The sequence below is a fragment of the Excalfactoria chinensis genome, chromosome Z, assembly GCF_039878825.1.
Source record: "Excalfactoria chinensis isolate bCotChi1 chromosome Z, bCotChi1.hap2, whole genome shotgun sequence".
Classification (NCBI taxonomy): Eukaryota; Metazoa; Chordata; class Aves; order Galliformes; family Phasianidae; genus Excalfactoria; species Excalfactoria chinensis.
The window spans coordinates 49710574-49723921 of NC_092857.1; the positions used below are offsets into that span (position 1 = coordinate 49710574).

Here is a 13348-nt window from a genome sequence, read left to right on the forward strand (position 1 = left end):
TTTTTAATGGAAGATGAATGTTTTTCCTCATATAAGTTATTAGGTAAGGAATTTCATGGAAGGCTATGCAGTGTGAAGCCTGAATACATGGTTGATTAGGTACACATCACTGAGTTGATACCTTTTAACAGTCATTGCTGACAGACATATCATAAATGATGCTGGAGTTGTGTAGCAGGGCTTAATGCTGCTTAGTTTGCTGTCATTTTACTTCTTTACACCTGAGGATGTGCAATACCATTAATCTCTTTTCATTTTCTCTTTAAGCTGTATGTATAATGTATTGCTAGTAAGATTTTTAGATAAAGAACAAATTCAAGGATGATTATGGGGATGTGTATGATGGAATAACTCACAGGCTGGGAAGATACCAGTTAACTGATAGTCTCTTTCTGTTAAGAAACAAACCCCCGCCCCAAAAACAAAAATAAACCATAAAACTGATGAAAAGCCCTACAAACTAACAACAGCATGTAAAATTCATCTGGTTTTTTTTTTTTTTCTGTTTTTTTTTTTTTGAACGTAGGATGGCTGAAGACTTTTGATGATTACTTCAGAGATCAGACACAGCATATCTTAAATAACATGGTTATAAAACTGCAAGAAGACAACCGAAGGAAATTTATTTGGTCTGAGATTTCTTACTTTTCAAAATGGTGGGATGGAATTGATAGCCAGAGAAGGGATGCTGTTAAGAGGTTTGAACGCTTTTGCTGCTTCTTACATTCCATATTGCATGTTTTGATACCTTGTGTGTAATTGACTGCATTGTAAACTTGATGTTTCATTTGTGATGCAGGATTACTGCAGCTACTCAAGTACTGATTTTTTCTGTTTTGTTTACTGTTGTTCAGTAAAATATTAAAACTGTTGTGAGAAATGTGGTATGATTCTATGACAAATAGAGCCTCGTTTCTGACATGCTGAAAAATTTTCCATGTCCAACCTTTAATATGTCATTCAAATAGATACTGAATTGTGATTGTAAACCTAGCTCCTTTATTTGAAGACATGTTAAAGTACTGACAATTGAATAAAAATAATCTTTCATGGTAGTGATTTATATATATATATGTATGTATGTATATATATATATATTTTTTTTTTTCCTTCAGGTACAACACTGTTGTGAAATAAGATTATTTCTTTTTAAATATATTTTTAAGACACACGGCACTTTCAGTTGTACACCCTCACTCATATATTTTTAAAATCACAAATGAAAATGTAATGCAAAAGTAAATGTTTTGCCTAGACACTGAAGTGAGTAAAGATGCTCATTGATAAATGTAAGGATAATTAAGAGTTTTAAAAACAGGTGTTTAATTTATAACGTGCTTTGCTCCAAGACCAGATCCAACTGTCCGTTGCTCAGCTCTGTCATGCTATTCTGCTTGTACTCCCGCTTTTCAAGTTCTGTGGGGTGCAGTATGCAATTAGGGTTGTGAAATCCTCACGACTGCAAACTTTATGCAACCCTGAAAATCTTTAAAATAACATGTAAATAATTTTTAAAAATATTTTTCTAATGCATGAATATATGCAAGAGTTCTTTTCTGAGATTAAAGAAATATTTTGGAGCACTGTAAAAGGCAAGTGATGTTAAGGAACTACATGCTTTCTTCAAGGGAGTTAGATATTAGTTTAAACAGCTGCAACAGTCAGGGAAACTGCATTGGTGACTTTTTACTGTATGAATTCCAGTAATTTTATTGGTATTATCTGTATTAACTTATTTTAACAGTTACATGCTAGTGCACAATAGTAAGACTAAATTATAGAGATAGTCTGATGCTGGAAGCATCATTCTATTCATTGACATCTTAATAGGGAAACTGGATCATCTAGTGTTGGTTTTCAAGAATCCATTTTAATGAGTGAGATATTGGAGCTTTTATATATGTATAATCAACTTTGAAGCTTTATTAAGCTCTCTAAAACAGTAAAAAGAACAGTAGATCATGGATGGGAGACATTAGTAGTGCTTTAAATGTAGCATCTTGTTCAGTTGACCTCTAGCACGATAACATGTTCGCTATTTTATTTTTGTAATCTACGCATGAAATAGCTTATTTCCTGACTTGAAAAGAAAAATAACTGCACTGGAGCTGTAATTATTATTGTACAGAAACATTAAGAAATTCACAGTTTATGTATTCATTTGTTCACTGTTTGATTAAAAAAAATATAATCCAGTGATGGAAGTAGCATAATTCAAATTTTGTTTTTGTGCCCCTTATAAATACCTATTGGATATCCAGAAATTGATTTTAAAAGTGTTTTTTCCAGATGCAAGGTTTTGATCTCAATTTACATAATTTTCAGGTTGATAAAAGATGGTCAGTTTGAAATAGTAACAGGAGGATGGGTCATGCCTGATGAAGCTTCTGCTCATTACTTCTCTTTAATTGACCAAATGATAGAAGGACATCAATGGTTGGAACAGAACTTGGGTATGTAGACTGAACTAAAAGTTTGCTGTGTTCATTCAGCTTTTTAAAAAATATAGGCTTTTCTTGCTCTGCTTTCCAGAAGTATTAAATCAGACCTTTGTAGTGAAAAGACTGTGGCCTGTATTAGACCCTGACCACCAGCTGCCTTTTGTTCATCCTGTCCCTAATTTTAACCCACAGACTCTCAACCTGTTCCCAGCTGTTTCTTAAGAGGCAGCTCCTCGCACTCTACCCACTCTCTTTCTGAAAGGCAACTCTCCCACTCCTCATACCTTACTTAGCCCTTCTAAAAAGCGTATTGCCCTCAATGATGCTACTCCGGTTATGTGAATCATCCACCTGGGGTTTTTGTGATAGCATCAAGATCATGGTTTTCTAAGTACACCGTGGTTTCTAAATCCTGCTTATTTCTCATGCTGTGTGCGTTGATATAGGGGCACTTCAGCTGGCTTTTTGAACATGTTAGTTTCCTAGGTCCCACAGATGGCTGGGACAAACCTGAGGTTTACCAGCTTGCTTCCCAAAGTGACAGTGTTCCCTGGCTCTCTGTCACTCAGCAGTATACTCTTCCCCCTTCTCCCCACCCCACAAACCAACAAGCAGCTCTAGTTTAAAGCCCTGGTAGTAAGCCCAGACAGCTTGCTGCCTGGTATATGCTTGCCTTCTCCTTGTCTGTTATGGCCTGTTCCACACCAGCATAACCAGTTTATCGAGGTCACACGTTAAATTATAGAGCCTTCAGAGTGACACTTGCCAGGATTCCAGTACCCAGCCAAAAGGATTAGTGAGAACACTCACTACCTGCACTTCTGATATATTCATTGGGAAGATGTGAAACGAAAGTCTTTTTTAGATATTTTTCTGTTCCCTGGTTGCAGCATTGTGTGATCTAGCTGGAAATACCAGTAAGGAGTAGTAGTTTCCTGGCTTTATCATATGTGGTCTCTTCTTGATGCCACAAATGCAGGCCACTGGAGGACAGCAAACTTCTCTAGAGTGGTCTTTCTTAAACTGCAGTTTCCGTAATTATGTCTCACAGTTAGGAGGCTGGGGGGGTTGAAAGTGTATTATAGCAAGAAGATAGTATGCTCCCTACTGCTTGCTTGTTTTTGTTGTTGTTTTGTTGTTGTTGTTATTTCTTTTTTTATGAAAAGGTAAAAATGCATTCAAAGGAGCCACATTGAAGAATTAGTTAAACAAGAGATGGATGCAACTTCTGTTTGCTAGTATTAAGTTAAACTAGAAGGCAGTAGTAACTGGTATGATTCTAATATTTGCCAGCCAAGTGAATTAATTCATTTTGAAAGAGAAAATAGTCCCAAAGCAAACGTAGTTTAAAATTATTTAAATTACACTGACTGAAAATTAAACAAGTCACATCATGTTTTCATCTGTTTGCATCGGTTCATTTTCTTTCAACATTTCTTTCCAATTGTAACATCTGGAAATGACTTAAATGAGAAAGAAGTTTAATTATGCTTCCATGTAAAGATGTTAGAGACAAAATGAGAATAGTATAACAATATAAGGTACTAATCTCAGTTTTTTCAATGCTATTAGACTGATGGGCTTGCCCCTAGGATATTGGACTTTTTTTTTTCGTAAGTAATTATCTGTTTAATTCTAGATAGTTAATTTCAAGGTGTGCTTTGCAGGAGGCTTAGTACTCAGATGTGATTTCCTTTAATCTTCTTTGAGATTCTGTATTTAATGGTCTGATTTGAACTATGTTGGTGAGTGAACAGTAAGAATTTTACATCCATTTTAACTTTTTACCTTGTCAACAGGAGTAAAACCAAAGTCTGGTTGGGCAGTTGATCCCTTTGGGCATTCACCAACAATGGCCTATCTTCTGAAACGCGCAGGATTTTCAAATATGCTTATACAGAGAGTGCATTACTCAGTTAAAAAATATTTTGCAACTCAGAAGACACTAGAATTCTTCTGGAGACAGAACTGGGGTATGTTTTTCCTTTCTGTTAATGTATATTTTATTTATGTAGGGAAAATATGGAGATATCTTGAATAAGTACTCTGAAAATCTTCACAGACAGGTTATTTAGAGTAGTTTACGTTTTAAAAAAAAAGAAAAAAATAGACTTGGAGTTCCATTAAAAAAGAAATAGGCTGTTAACTTTATTTGAGGATAGTTTTTGTAACAAAAGGGAAAAGTGAATACTTGAACATGAGGAAAGGGATTAAAATACGAATGCTGCAGTTTTTCTGTTGGTCATCTTATCTTTACTGTTTCTTCACTTCTGCAAGTGTTTTTGTTTCATTTTCCACATCCCATCTCTTCTTTCCTCTTCCCATATACTGTGTAAGTTTTGTGCTTTTTTTTTTTTTTTTTTCTATTTTGCACTTAAAAACTTTGAACAAAAGCTCATCTTTCTTTCAGGTATATAAGAAAAGTACATTTTACTTTTAGAATAAGTGTAATTGCTTTCTTATAAATTACACGTTAGACAGTTTGAAAGGTTTCAGAAATTACTGTGGTCGTTCTATCTTAGAAAACTGGTATGTGTTTAAATCAATGTGCTTTTCCATATGAATCTTTTGTTTTGCTTAGTATGTTGTTCCAAGTCCTTTTAAGCTGTACGGTGAGGGTATACAGTCAAGTTTATTTGCTTTTTTAAAATAAACTGTGTCACTGTTTTGTCAGTACAGAGTATAGGAAGTTTTTTTATATACTTGCTATTGAAAGGGAGTGATGATATTGAAGTTTTATGGTATCTGTATGTTGTTAATCAGAAATTATAGTGAGAAAGGTACTCAGAGAAGACAATCTGCTGTGCAAACAAGCTTTTCCTGAGGAAGACACAAAACTGTGAAATAAACAGTTATTTAGGAACAGTTCCAAGTTTTCAATGTTGGTGTATGCCTCTCGTTTAATAGATGACCTTAACTGACCTGCCCTTCATGATTGCATGCATAAATCATGTGTATAGTAATGGTGTAGTGTATGTATTTTAGAAGAAGGCTTTTCAAAACAGATCAAAGTTCAAAGCATGCTCGTATGGCATAATATGTAGATGTAGTACCCAAGATGAAGATTTCTGCTGTAGCTGAAAAGTAAATACATCCATTAGTGGATAATTGCCTTCTAAGTCATAAGAAAGTAATACTAAAATAAAAAGTATTTTAATTAGAGGTCTGAAGAGCAGTGACAAAGACTTAAGATTTTGAAGAGTATTTGGTTATATGTTATTGATGTATTTTTCTTAGGAGTCAGGTTCTTGGGCACATCAGCAGCATTCATCCCTTTTTTTTTTAAGCATAAGAATGACTTGTAGTGAAGTAAACAGCGTATGGAATTTTTACCATGTGATCAAATTTAGGGCTCATTTAAGATCTAAAAGAACTTAAGGTTTCCTTTGACATTAAATTTTGGAATACCTTCTTTTGAGAAGGACAGAGTTTGTATACAGCTTTAATCCTAGTGGGGTGAACTTTAGAGAATGGACTGACCTGACTAACTAGAAAATTTAAGAATTCAAAAGTGATCTCAAGCTTACGAAGAAGTATATGCGCTTCTACTTATGAGTACTTAAAATCTGTTTTACAAGTATGTGGAACCATACAGGTAAAGAAAGTCACAGGTTCCAGAAATCCAGGTACTACTAAAGCTCATCAGCTCAGATGTATTAAAGAGAATAACATCATATTTATTTATTTTGAGGGAAGTGGCTGCATCATTTTATTTATGTTTAGTTTTTTCTTTTCACTTTAAAGTACAAAAATATTTTTATTGACCTCATTAATTCTGGAAATAGTCAGCTTTATGTGATTGGAAAAATCCCTAACATTTTCTTCTTATATTTCCAAACTAGCTCATGTTTTGTTGGGATTCCAGTTGTGTTCGATCAGTTTTTAGCCTGTATTATTATTTAAGTTTCTGCTCTACATAGAATCCAGATACAGATATTCAGAGCAAGAAATTGTCTTGGTCTTGGATTGGTAGTGGAACTGATTTAGTTCTGGCAAGTTAAGAATTTATAGTAAAGGTGTGCTCTATTTATTTATTTCCAGATTTGGGATCCAGTACAGATATCCTTTGCCATATGATGCCTTTCTATAGCTATGATGTTCCTCATACTTGTGGTCCAGATCCAAAAATCTGTTGCCAGTTTGATTTCAAACGGCTTCCTGGAGGAAGAGTTAGCTGTCCATGGAGAGTTCCACCTGAAGCCATTCACTCTGGAAACGTTCAACACAGGTACAGTTTTTTCATATTCTGAAGAAAATAACTTCAAAAAACAAACGAAAAGTTGCACTGGTCTAAGATAACTACTGTGATTAGCTTGGTGAGTTTATGTAGTTCTTAAGTTAAATATAGTGGGAAAATAATACCTAGTATTTGCTCTTAAGTTCAAAGTATAGCTAGACAGTGAAGTTTGAAAATAGGTGATAATTAAGGAAGACGCATTTCATTTCTGTTTTTCCATTTTATGTCATGTGAGTTTACAAGTTTTATCGGCTCTGGTAAATCCTGGTTGTAGGCATGCTAAATTTTTTCTGTTTTCGTGCTCACTTGGTCCTTGCTGGCAGCGTTACTGCAGAGCATCCAGTAAAACTGTACATGTTTGGTAATCAAACAAGAGGAAAAAAACCTTCAGATGTGTCTGTTCAGATTGTCACTTCAGTTTATCTCACTGTTTCAAATACTTGCCCCTTTCTCTGCCCACACCCCACCCCATTCACTCTGGTTCTGAGCACCTCAGCAACCCAAACGGTTAAGTTGTTGCAATTTATTGTTTCATTTTCTGAGATTTTTGTTCTGTATTTAATCACTTTGAAAAAATTTTATGTTGATATTACAAAGCATGAAAAAAATCTTGAATTACATCAATTTTTCTGATAGTTGCTCTGTTTTAGAATGAAAATTCTTTCCCTGCCGCTATTTATCTTTCTTACTTCATTTTCTTAAGTACAGGTCAGAATTCTTGACTAATTTGATGCATCTAAGGATCTGTATTTGGTCAGAATTGTACTGTCAGTATCGCTGGGCATTCACTGGTACAGCTCTGAAGCATCAGTATTATGCAAGTGTGCTGAATAACTGATGAAAGCAGCATGGAGAAAGGGGTATACTGATTTCGGACAGTAAATTTAGGTAATGCTATAATTGAGATTGGTCCAATTCCCCTAATTCTATATTTATTTTCAATATTCTACTGTGAAAGGGCTTTCAGTAACAAAATCCAGTTAGTAGATATGTAACGTGGCTTACTGTAATTTTTGTGAATTCAGGATGGTTTGTCCTCTTCCAGTGGAAGATTTTAGGGAAAGCAGGGATAGCAAAGCTTGGTATTCTGTATCTGCAGTACAGTGAGATATTTTCCCACAGTATATCCTCACAGGACTTGGCAATCTGTGGCCTAGGTTTCTTAGTGTAAATGCTTCAGATGAATCTATATCCTGTGTCTTGTGTGTCCTGTTTAGAAACTAAACATATTCAGATGCAATCCAGTTCAGCTTTCGAAACAAAATAATGAATTGTTTTGATACTGTTAAGAGCTATTGAAGTTTTACGTATCCGTTTACCTTTTTCAAACAAAATAAATCATAAGATGGAACTGCTAAAGTTGTGGGGGTTTTTGTTTGTTTGTTTGTTTGTTTTCCCAGAAAGACTGTATTTTGTGGTAGTTTACTGCCTTCAGGCCTTGTATAACATCTGTGCATACAAGAGAAGTCTATGGAGGTGTTCAAAATTATTGCAGGTTGTTGAGTATGACATGTTAAAAATAGGAGGGTGACTTTAAAGTTTTAGTCTAGATGCTGATGATTAAAAGTGAGCTACTGTCATCAGAAATGTGATTTGTAACATTAAAAAAATTACATATATCAAAACTGTCATCTCTTAGAACTAGAAATGATGACAGGAAGAAGGTAGTTTTATTTGAAAGTAGAAAAATGAAAGGTGAAAGTGACGAGAGAGCAATAGTTATGATTGAGTACAGGTTAAAAAAAAATTACTTACTGAGTACTTATCAGTAGTAAGGAAAAGCTCATGTGTACTTAAGTCCCTGTTACATACTGAAAAAGCTTGATTATGTGACTCAATTTGTTGCAACAAATGTATGTATGAGTGACAAATGGTTTAACAAAGATAAAATGAGGATGAAATGGAAAGCCAGTTTGAATTTATTTATTTTATTTATTTATTTTTAAGTCTCATCTGGGAGCATCCAGGATGCCACTTTTGCGTAGCAATTTAAATTAGACCTTGTGTAAGAAATGGTTCTTTCATCATGTTACATGGAGTTGATGAAAAATGAGTGGAAAATATTTTGTGAAGGTGTGATCAAGTTGGAGTATCTCAAGTCTCACTATAGTCTCAAAAACTTTTCAGTAGATAATTGGCAAGTGTAGATACATTCTGGTGTCTTAGCATAGAATTGCAACAGGTTGGTAGATACTGTCTAAGGAGAAAGTGAAATTGACTAATTGTCTTTGTGTTCAGAGCCTGGCTTCTTTTCATTTGTAAAATAAAAAAGAGCATAGGAATTTCCACTTTAATAGTGGAAATTATGGAGTTCAAATAACTCCAATAAAATATAGGAGATACTGGTTTTCTGGAGAATGCTGGAAGTATTACTCATTTAAAGAAAATGTTGGAATATTTTAGAAAACAAACTTTTCTGATTGAGCCTATGTAACAGAAGTTTTACAGTTCTTTATGGAGAAAAGATGTGGGAAATACAGGAGTAGTAGGAAAATCTGTATGCCATGAGCTTTCCAAGGCAAAGGTCTGTAGCACAGTCATATCTCTCCATTTCTGGTTTGTTTCTTGAGACTGAAAAAAGATATAGGAGATCTCTGCTACATGAATCTGAATAAGGTAGTGTTTGATTCATTAAATTTAGAGTCAGGGTTTACATCACTGACCTTTAATCAATGCTAGAATTGCAATTTAATTGATGAAAGACATCTCAAATATTCAGTTGGGGTTGCTTTTGATTTCAATACTGTTATGGCTTTATGTGCATTCTAAAGAAATATTTGATTGAGAACTTCAGGCTAGTAGCTGTTGGATTTATAGTTGCCCTGGAAGTTAATTGCAATTAAAGCAAGGAATGAGAGAACAGCCTAATTGAAAGCCTGTCCTTTTCAAAATATACCGCAAAACAACATTGGTTATAAAGATTGTACGTGCCTAGTCTTTCAACCATACGGTCATCTATATTTTGAAGTTCTAGCTTTTAAGCAAACAACTTGTGCCTGATTTAAAAGATTAGTCATACTTGCAAGAAAATACAGCTTTCTTTTTTTTTTTTTCTTTTCCCTCTCCTTGAATGGAATTGAATTGTTTTGTTTGAGGAAGCATAGCTTGTTTTGATGAACATCTCTTTCCCATTTATAGATACAGGAAAGAATTAGAACCGCAAAATTGTACACTTGGTACTCTACAGGCATGAAAAATGGACTTTCTTTCTCTTCCCTTACTGCTCGGAAGCCATTTTCAGTTTTTTTTTCTCTTTATAATTGGTGACATTGCTCAATGTGGAACTGACAAGTAGTATTAGAGACGCAGAATCACTCAGGTTGGAAAAGACTTTCAAGATCATAGAGTCCAACCGTCACCTAACCATGCCGGCCTTACTAACAACCCTCTGCTAAGTTGTGTCCCTGAGCACCACATCCAGATGGTTTTTAAACACACCCAGGGATGGTGACTCAACTACTTCCCTGGGGAGCCTATTCCAGTGCTTCAATTAATTAAAATGCTTACGTGGCATTAGTGTTCGCTTTTGATCTCAGACTCTTAGGTTGGCAGCCTAGCAGGAAATACTTACCATGCATAAAAATCTCCTTCACAAAATCACCTGTATAGCAAGCTGCGGATGAACCAAATATTTTTGTCTTCTAGTTGAGGTTATAGAGCGAAGAGTGAGAATCTCATGCTTAATGTGTTGTATGGGCTTAAGTCGTGACTTCACAGTCCCTATTATCAATGTGTCATATCGGAATAGCTATTAGCTGCTGCAAAATTTCTTCTGATTTCCACAGACTGCTGCTCCTCCTTTGTTAACAGCGGGAGAACCACCCTTGTCAATTGTTTTTATTGTTGATGTTGTTACTGATTTGGCCTATTAATATTATGTTGATGTATTGAGAAATGTATTATGCATTTTGTCAACAGTTACAGGAATTTTTAACCATTTAAGAAGCCAGTAAAATGGTGTTGCTGCTGTTATAATATAGCCATTGTTACATGGCTATAAAGCATTTATCATGATTCATCCATATGGTTTTCATATTTTTATTCAGAAGGATAGAGTAAATGTATCTCAAAGCCTACCTGATATCTTGCTGAGGGAGCAGAAAGTGAAAGTTTTTTTGAATGTGTTTGTGTTTTCTACAGAAGTATTTTTCATCTTCTGCAAGTTTGGCCTGCAGGTTTTTGGTGATTTTTTTTCTCACTACTGCCTCTGAGAGTGATTTAGGAAGCTACTAAAGAGCAACTTTTCCTGAATTTTTAGAAGAAGATTTACTTGACATGTTACATCAGATTTTTCATTGGTGCTTTGCAATGGAACTAGTTTGATACTAGGTTTTGCTGGATCTCACTGCTCCCCTAAAAGTATCTAGGTATCCTACAGAAAATGTACTTTAAGGTAATGGCAAATAACACTAATGAATTCTGCAGTGAATTTGGAAAAAAACAGATACAGAAGGACATTGAGAAGAGATAACAAAGGCCGGTACACCAGTAACTTACCTTTCCTGGAGTCCTGTACTTTTCAAGAGGCTCTAAAATATCTTCCTAACAACAGAGTGTAATGGAAAAATCTAGTCTGGCTTCTTATAAGGTAGAATTACCAAATTTTCTGTTATGTCAGTTGTTGTATTCGTTGTATGAGAAGGAAGACTTCACATTTAAATCAGCATCCTGTTGGATGTCATGGCAAATATTAATACTTGGTAATATTGATAAATATTTGGTAATCTGAACTATAAAGTATGCTCCTGCCTCCCCTCTCTGTCTTTACTGTAGCAGCGTTGTTAGTTGTATGTAATCTCATGTTCGCAGAACTGTAGTTGTTTTGTGTTGATGTCTTCCTCCCATCACTATACATTCAGATGTTTACTCAATACTTATAAAATCGGATAAGAAAACGAACAAACGCTGACTTGCTGATCAAATATGGGTTTATGGATTTCAAAGGTACTGAATATGTTTCAGTTCTTACAGAAATGTTTATCTGTTGAGAACAAATTCAAACTAGATGATGGCAGAACATCTGTTAAAATTCTGGGAGAAAAAGGTTATTGGAGTCTAGAGTTAGCTGCTATTTTCAATTTAAAACTTCATCTCATTCCTACTTGTGTTCACTTGTACATGTTACTATAATTTGTACTCCCTAATAAAATTATTTCTGCAGCTTTAATTGAAGAGGATAAACATCTCAAGATTTTGGTATTGACCTTTTCAATAGCCCAGGCTTCAAATTTGTAACTCCTATTCTTCTTAATCTGCTGCTTAATGGCTGTTTAATGACAGAAACATATTTTCCTTGTCAATGAACTGAGTAGATGACAAAGGAGAATTTCACTGCTTTTTTTTTTTTAATTTATTTTTTATTTTTAATCACCTGATTTGTTGGTTTTGTGTGTTTTTTTATTTTATTTTTTTAAGGCTGTTTTTGAGGTTAAGAGAGCTTGACTCTAAGACAGGAAAGAAGTTGGCTGGAGGGGAAACAGTGGTTATTAATAGTGGTCTTCCAAAAGTAATTTTATTTGCAAGGCTGAAGTTCCTCCAAGATTAATTTCTGGAAAGTTATTCTGTCAAGGATGCTAAGGTATGAAGTAAGGTGTCTGAGTGAATTACAGCAGGGGGAAGAGAAGAGCTTGCTTGTTATTTTAAAAAAGGGCTGGAAAGGATTAGGATTGTTATCTAAGCATAAAGCAGGTAGACATAATTTAAACTGTTAGTTCTGGCACAGGAGCAAATTGATGCAGACAAACCTACTGTTATATGGTCTTGATAAGCTTTTTGAAAGATTTAAGTAGCACAGTTGATTGAATGTGGTGCCCCAATAGAGGGAATTGCATCTTGCTTTTAGTTACAAAGTGAAACAGTGTGTTGTATGTCTTTTTTACGGTCACTCTAATGCACAGCTTGATGTCATACAATTATTTGAAATACTGATCTTTATTCTTCTGTTTTCTGAATTATTTTGTTTGTTTTTGAAGGGCTTGGATGATTTTAGATCAATACAGAAAGAAGTCAAAGCTCTTCCGTACTAAAGTTTTGCTGGCTCCACTAGGCGATGATTTCCGTTATGTTGAGAGCTCAGAATGGGATCAGCAGTACCAGAATTATCAGAAGTTGTTTGATTATATGAATTCTCATCCTGAATTGCACGTTAAGGTAAATACAGATCTTCATGTTTGTGGAGAGAACTTTCTCAATATTCTGAAATATAATGGTAAAACACAGGTAGTTTCAAAGCAAAACATTCCCAGAAATACTGTCTGCTTAAAAATTCTAAAAAAAATATTCAAACTAGATATCCTTTATTTCATAGGGTTCAAGTTTTGTTATTTTAAGGCTCTCAGCGTTTGTCTTTGTTATTTGAAATAATTGTTTGTATTTTCTCACTGGAAGTTTAGGAAACTTATGTTGCTATGCTTGGGTCCTCTTGTTTTTATGGCCTATGGTGCTGCTAAACAAAGAAAAAAAGTTAACTGAAGGGCTATTGTTTGCACATATTTTTACTGTCAAAATAATACTGTTTAATACAGTAAAATCTGTCATTCAATACTTCTGTAGTCAGGTTAATTATCAGATGAGAATAGCTGTGTTCAGATGACGGTATCTGTATTCTTTCATTCTATTATCTAGACTGTGTACTTCAAAGACTTCTACAGTATATGCTTTCTGAATTCTT

At 34.6% G+C, this 13348-nt stretch overlaps 1 protein-coding gene across 1 annotated transcript in view; it reads left to right on the forward strand.

Moving 5' to 3' along the window:
• Nucleotides 1–13348, forward strand: part of MAN2A1 (mannosidase alpha class 2A member 1) — a 109270-nt gene that overhangs the window by 28138 nt on the left and 67784 nt on the right. Inside the window, exons 4-8 of the mRNA XM_072360356.1 lie at nucleotides 527–698; nucleotides 2326–2453; nucleotides 4241–4414; nucleotides 6483–6669; nucleotides 12651–12828. Coding sequence (XP_072216457.1) covers nucleotides 527–698; nucleotides 2326–2453; nucleotides 4241–4414; nucleotides 6483–6669; nucleotides 12651–12828 — 839 coding nt within the window. The remainder of the gene's footprint in view (nucleotides 1–526; nucleotides 699–2325; nucleotides 2454–4240; nucleotides 4415–6482; nucleotides 6670–12650; nucleotides 12829–13348) is intronic.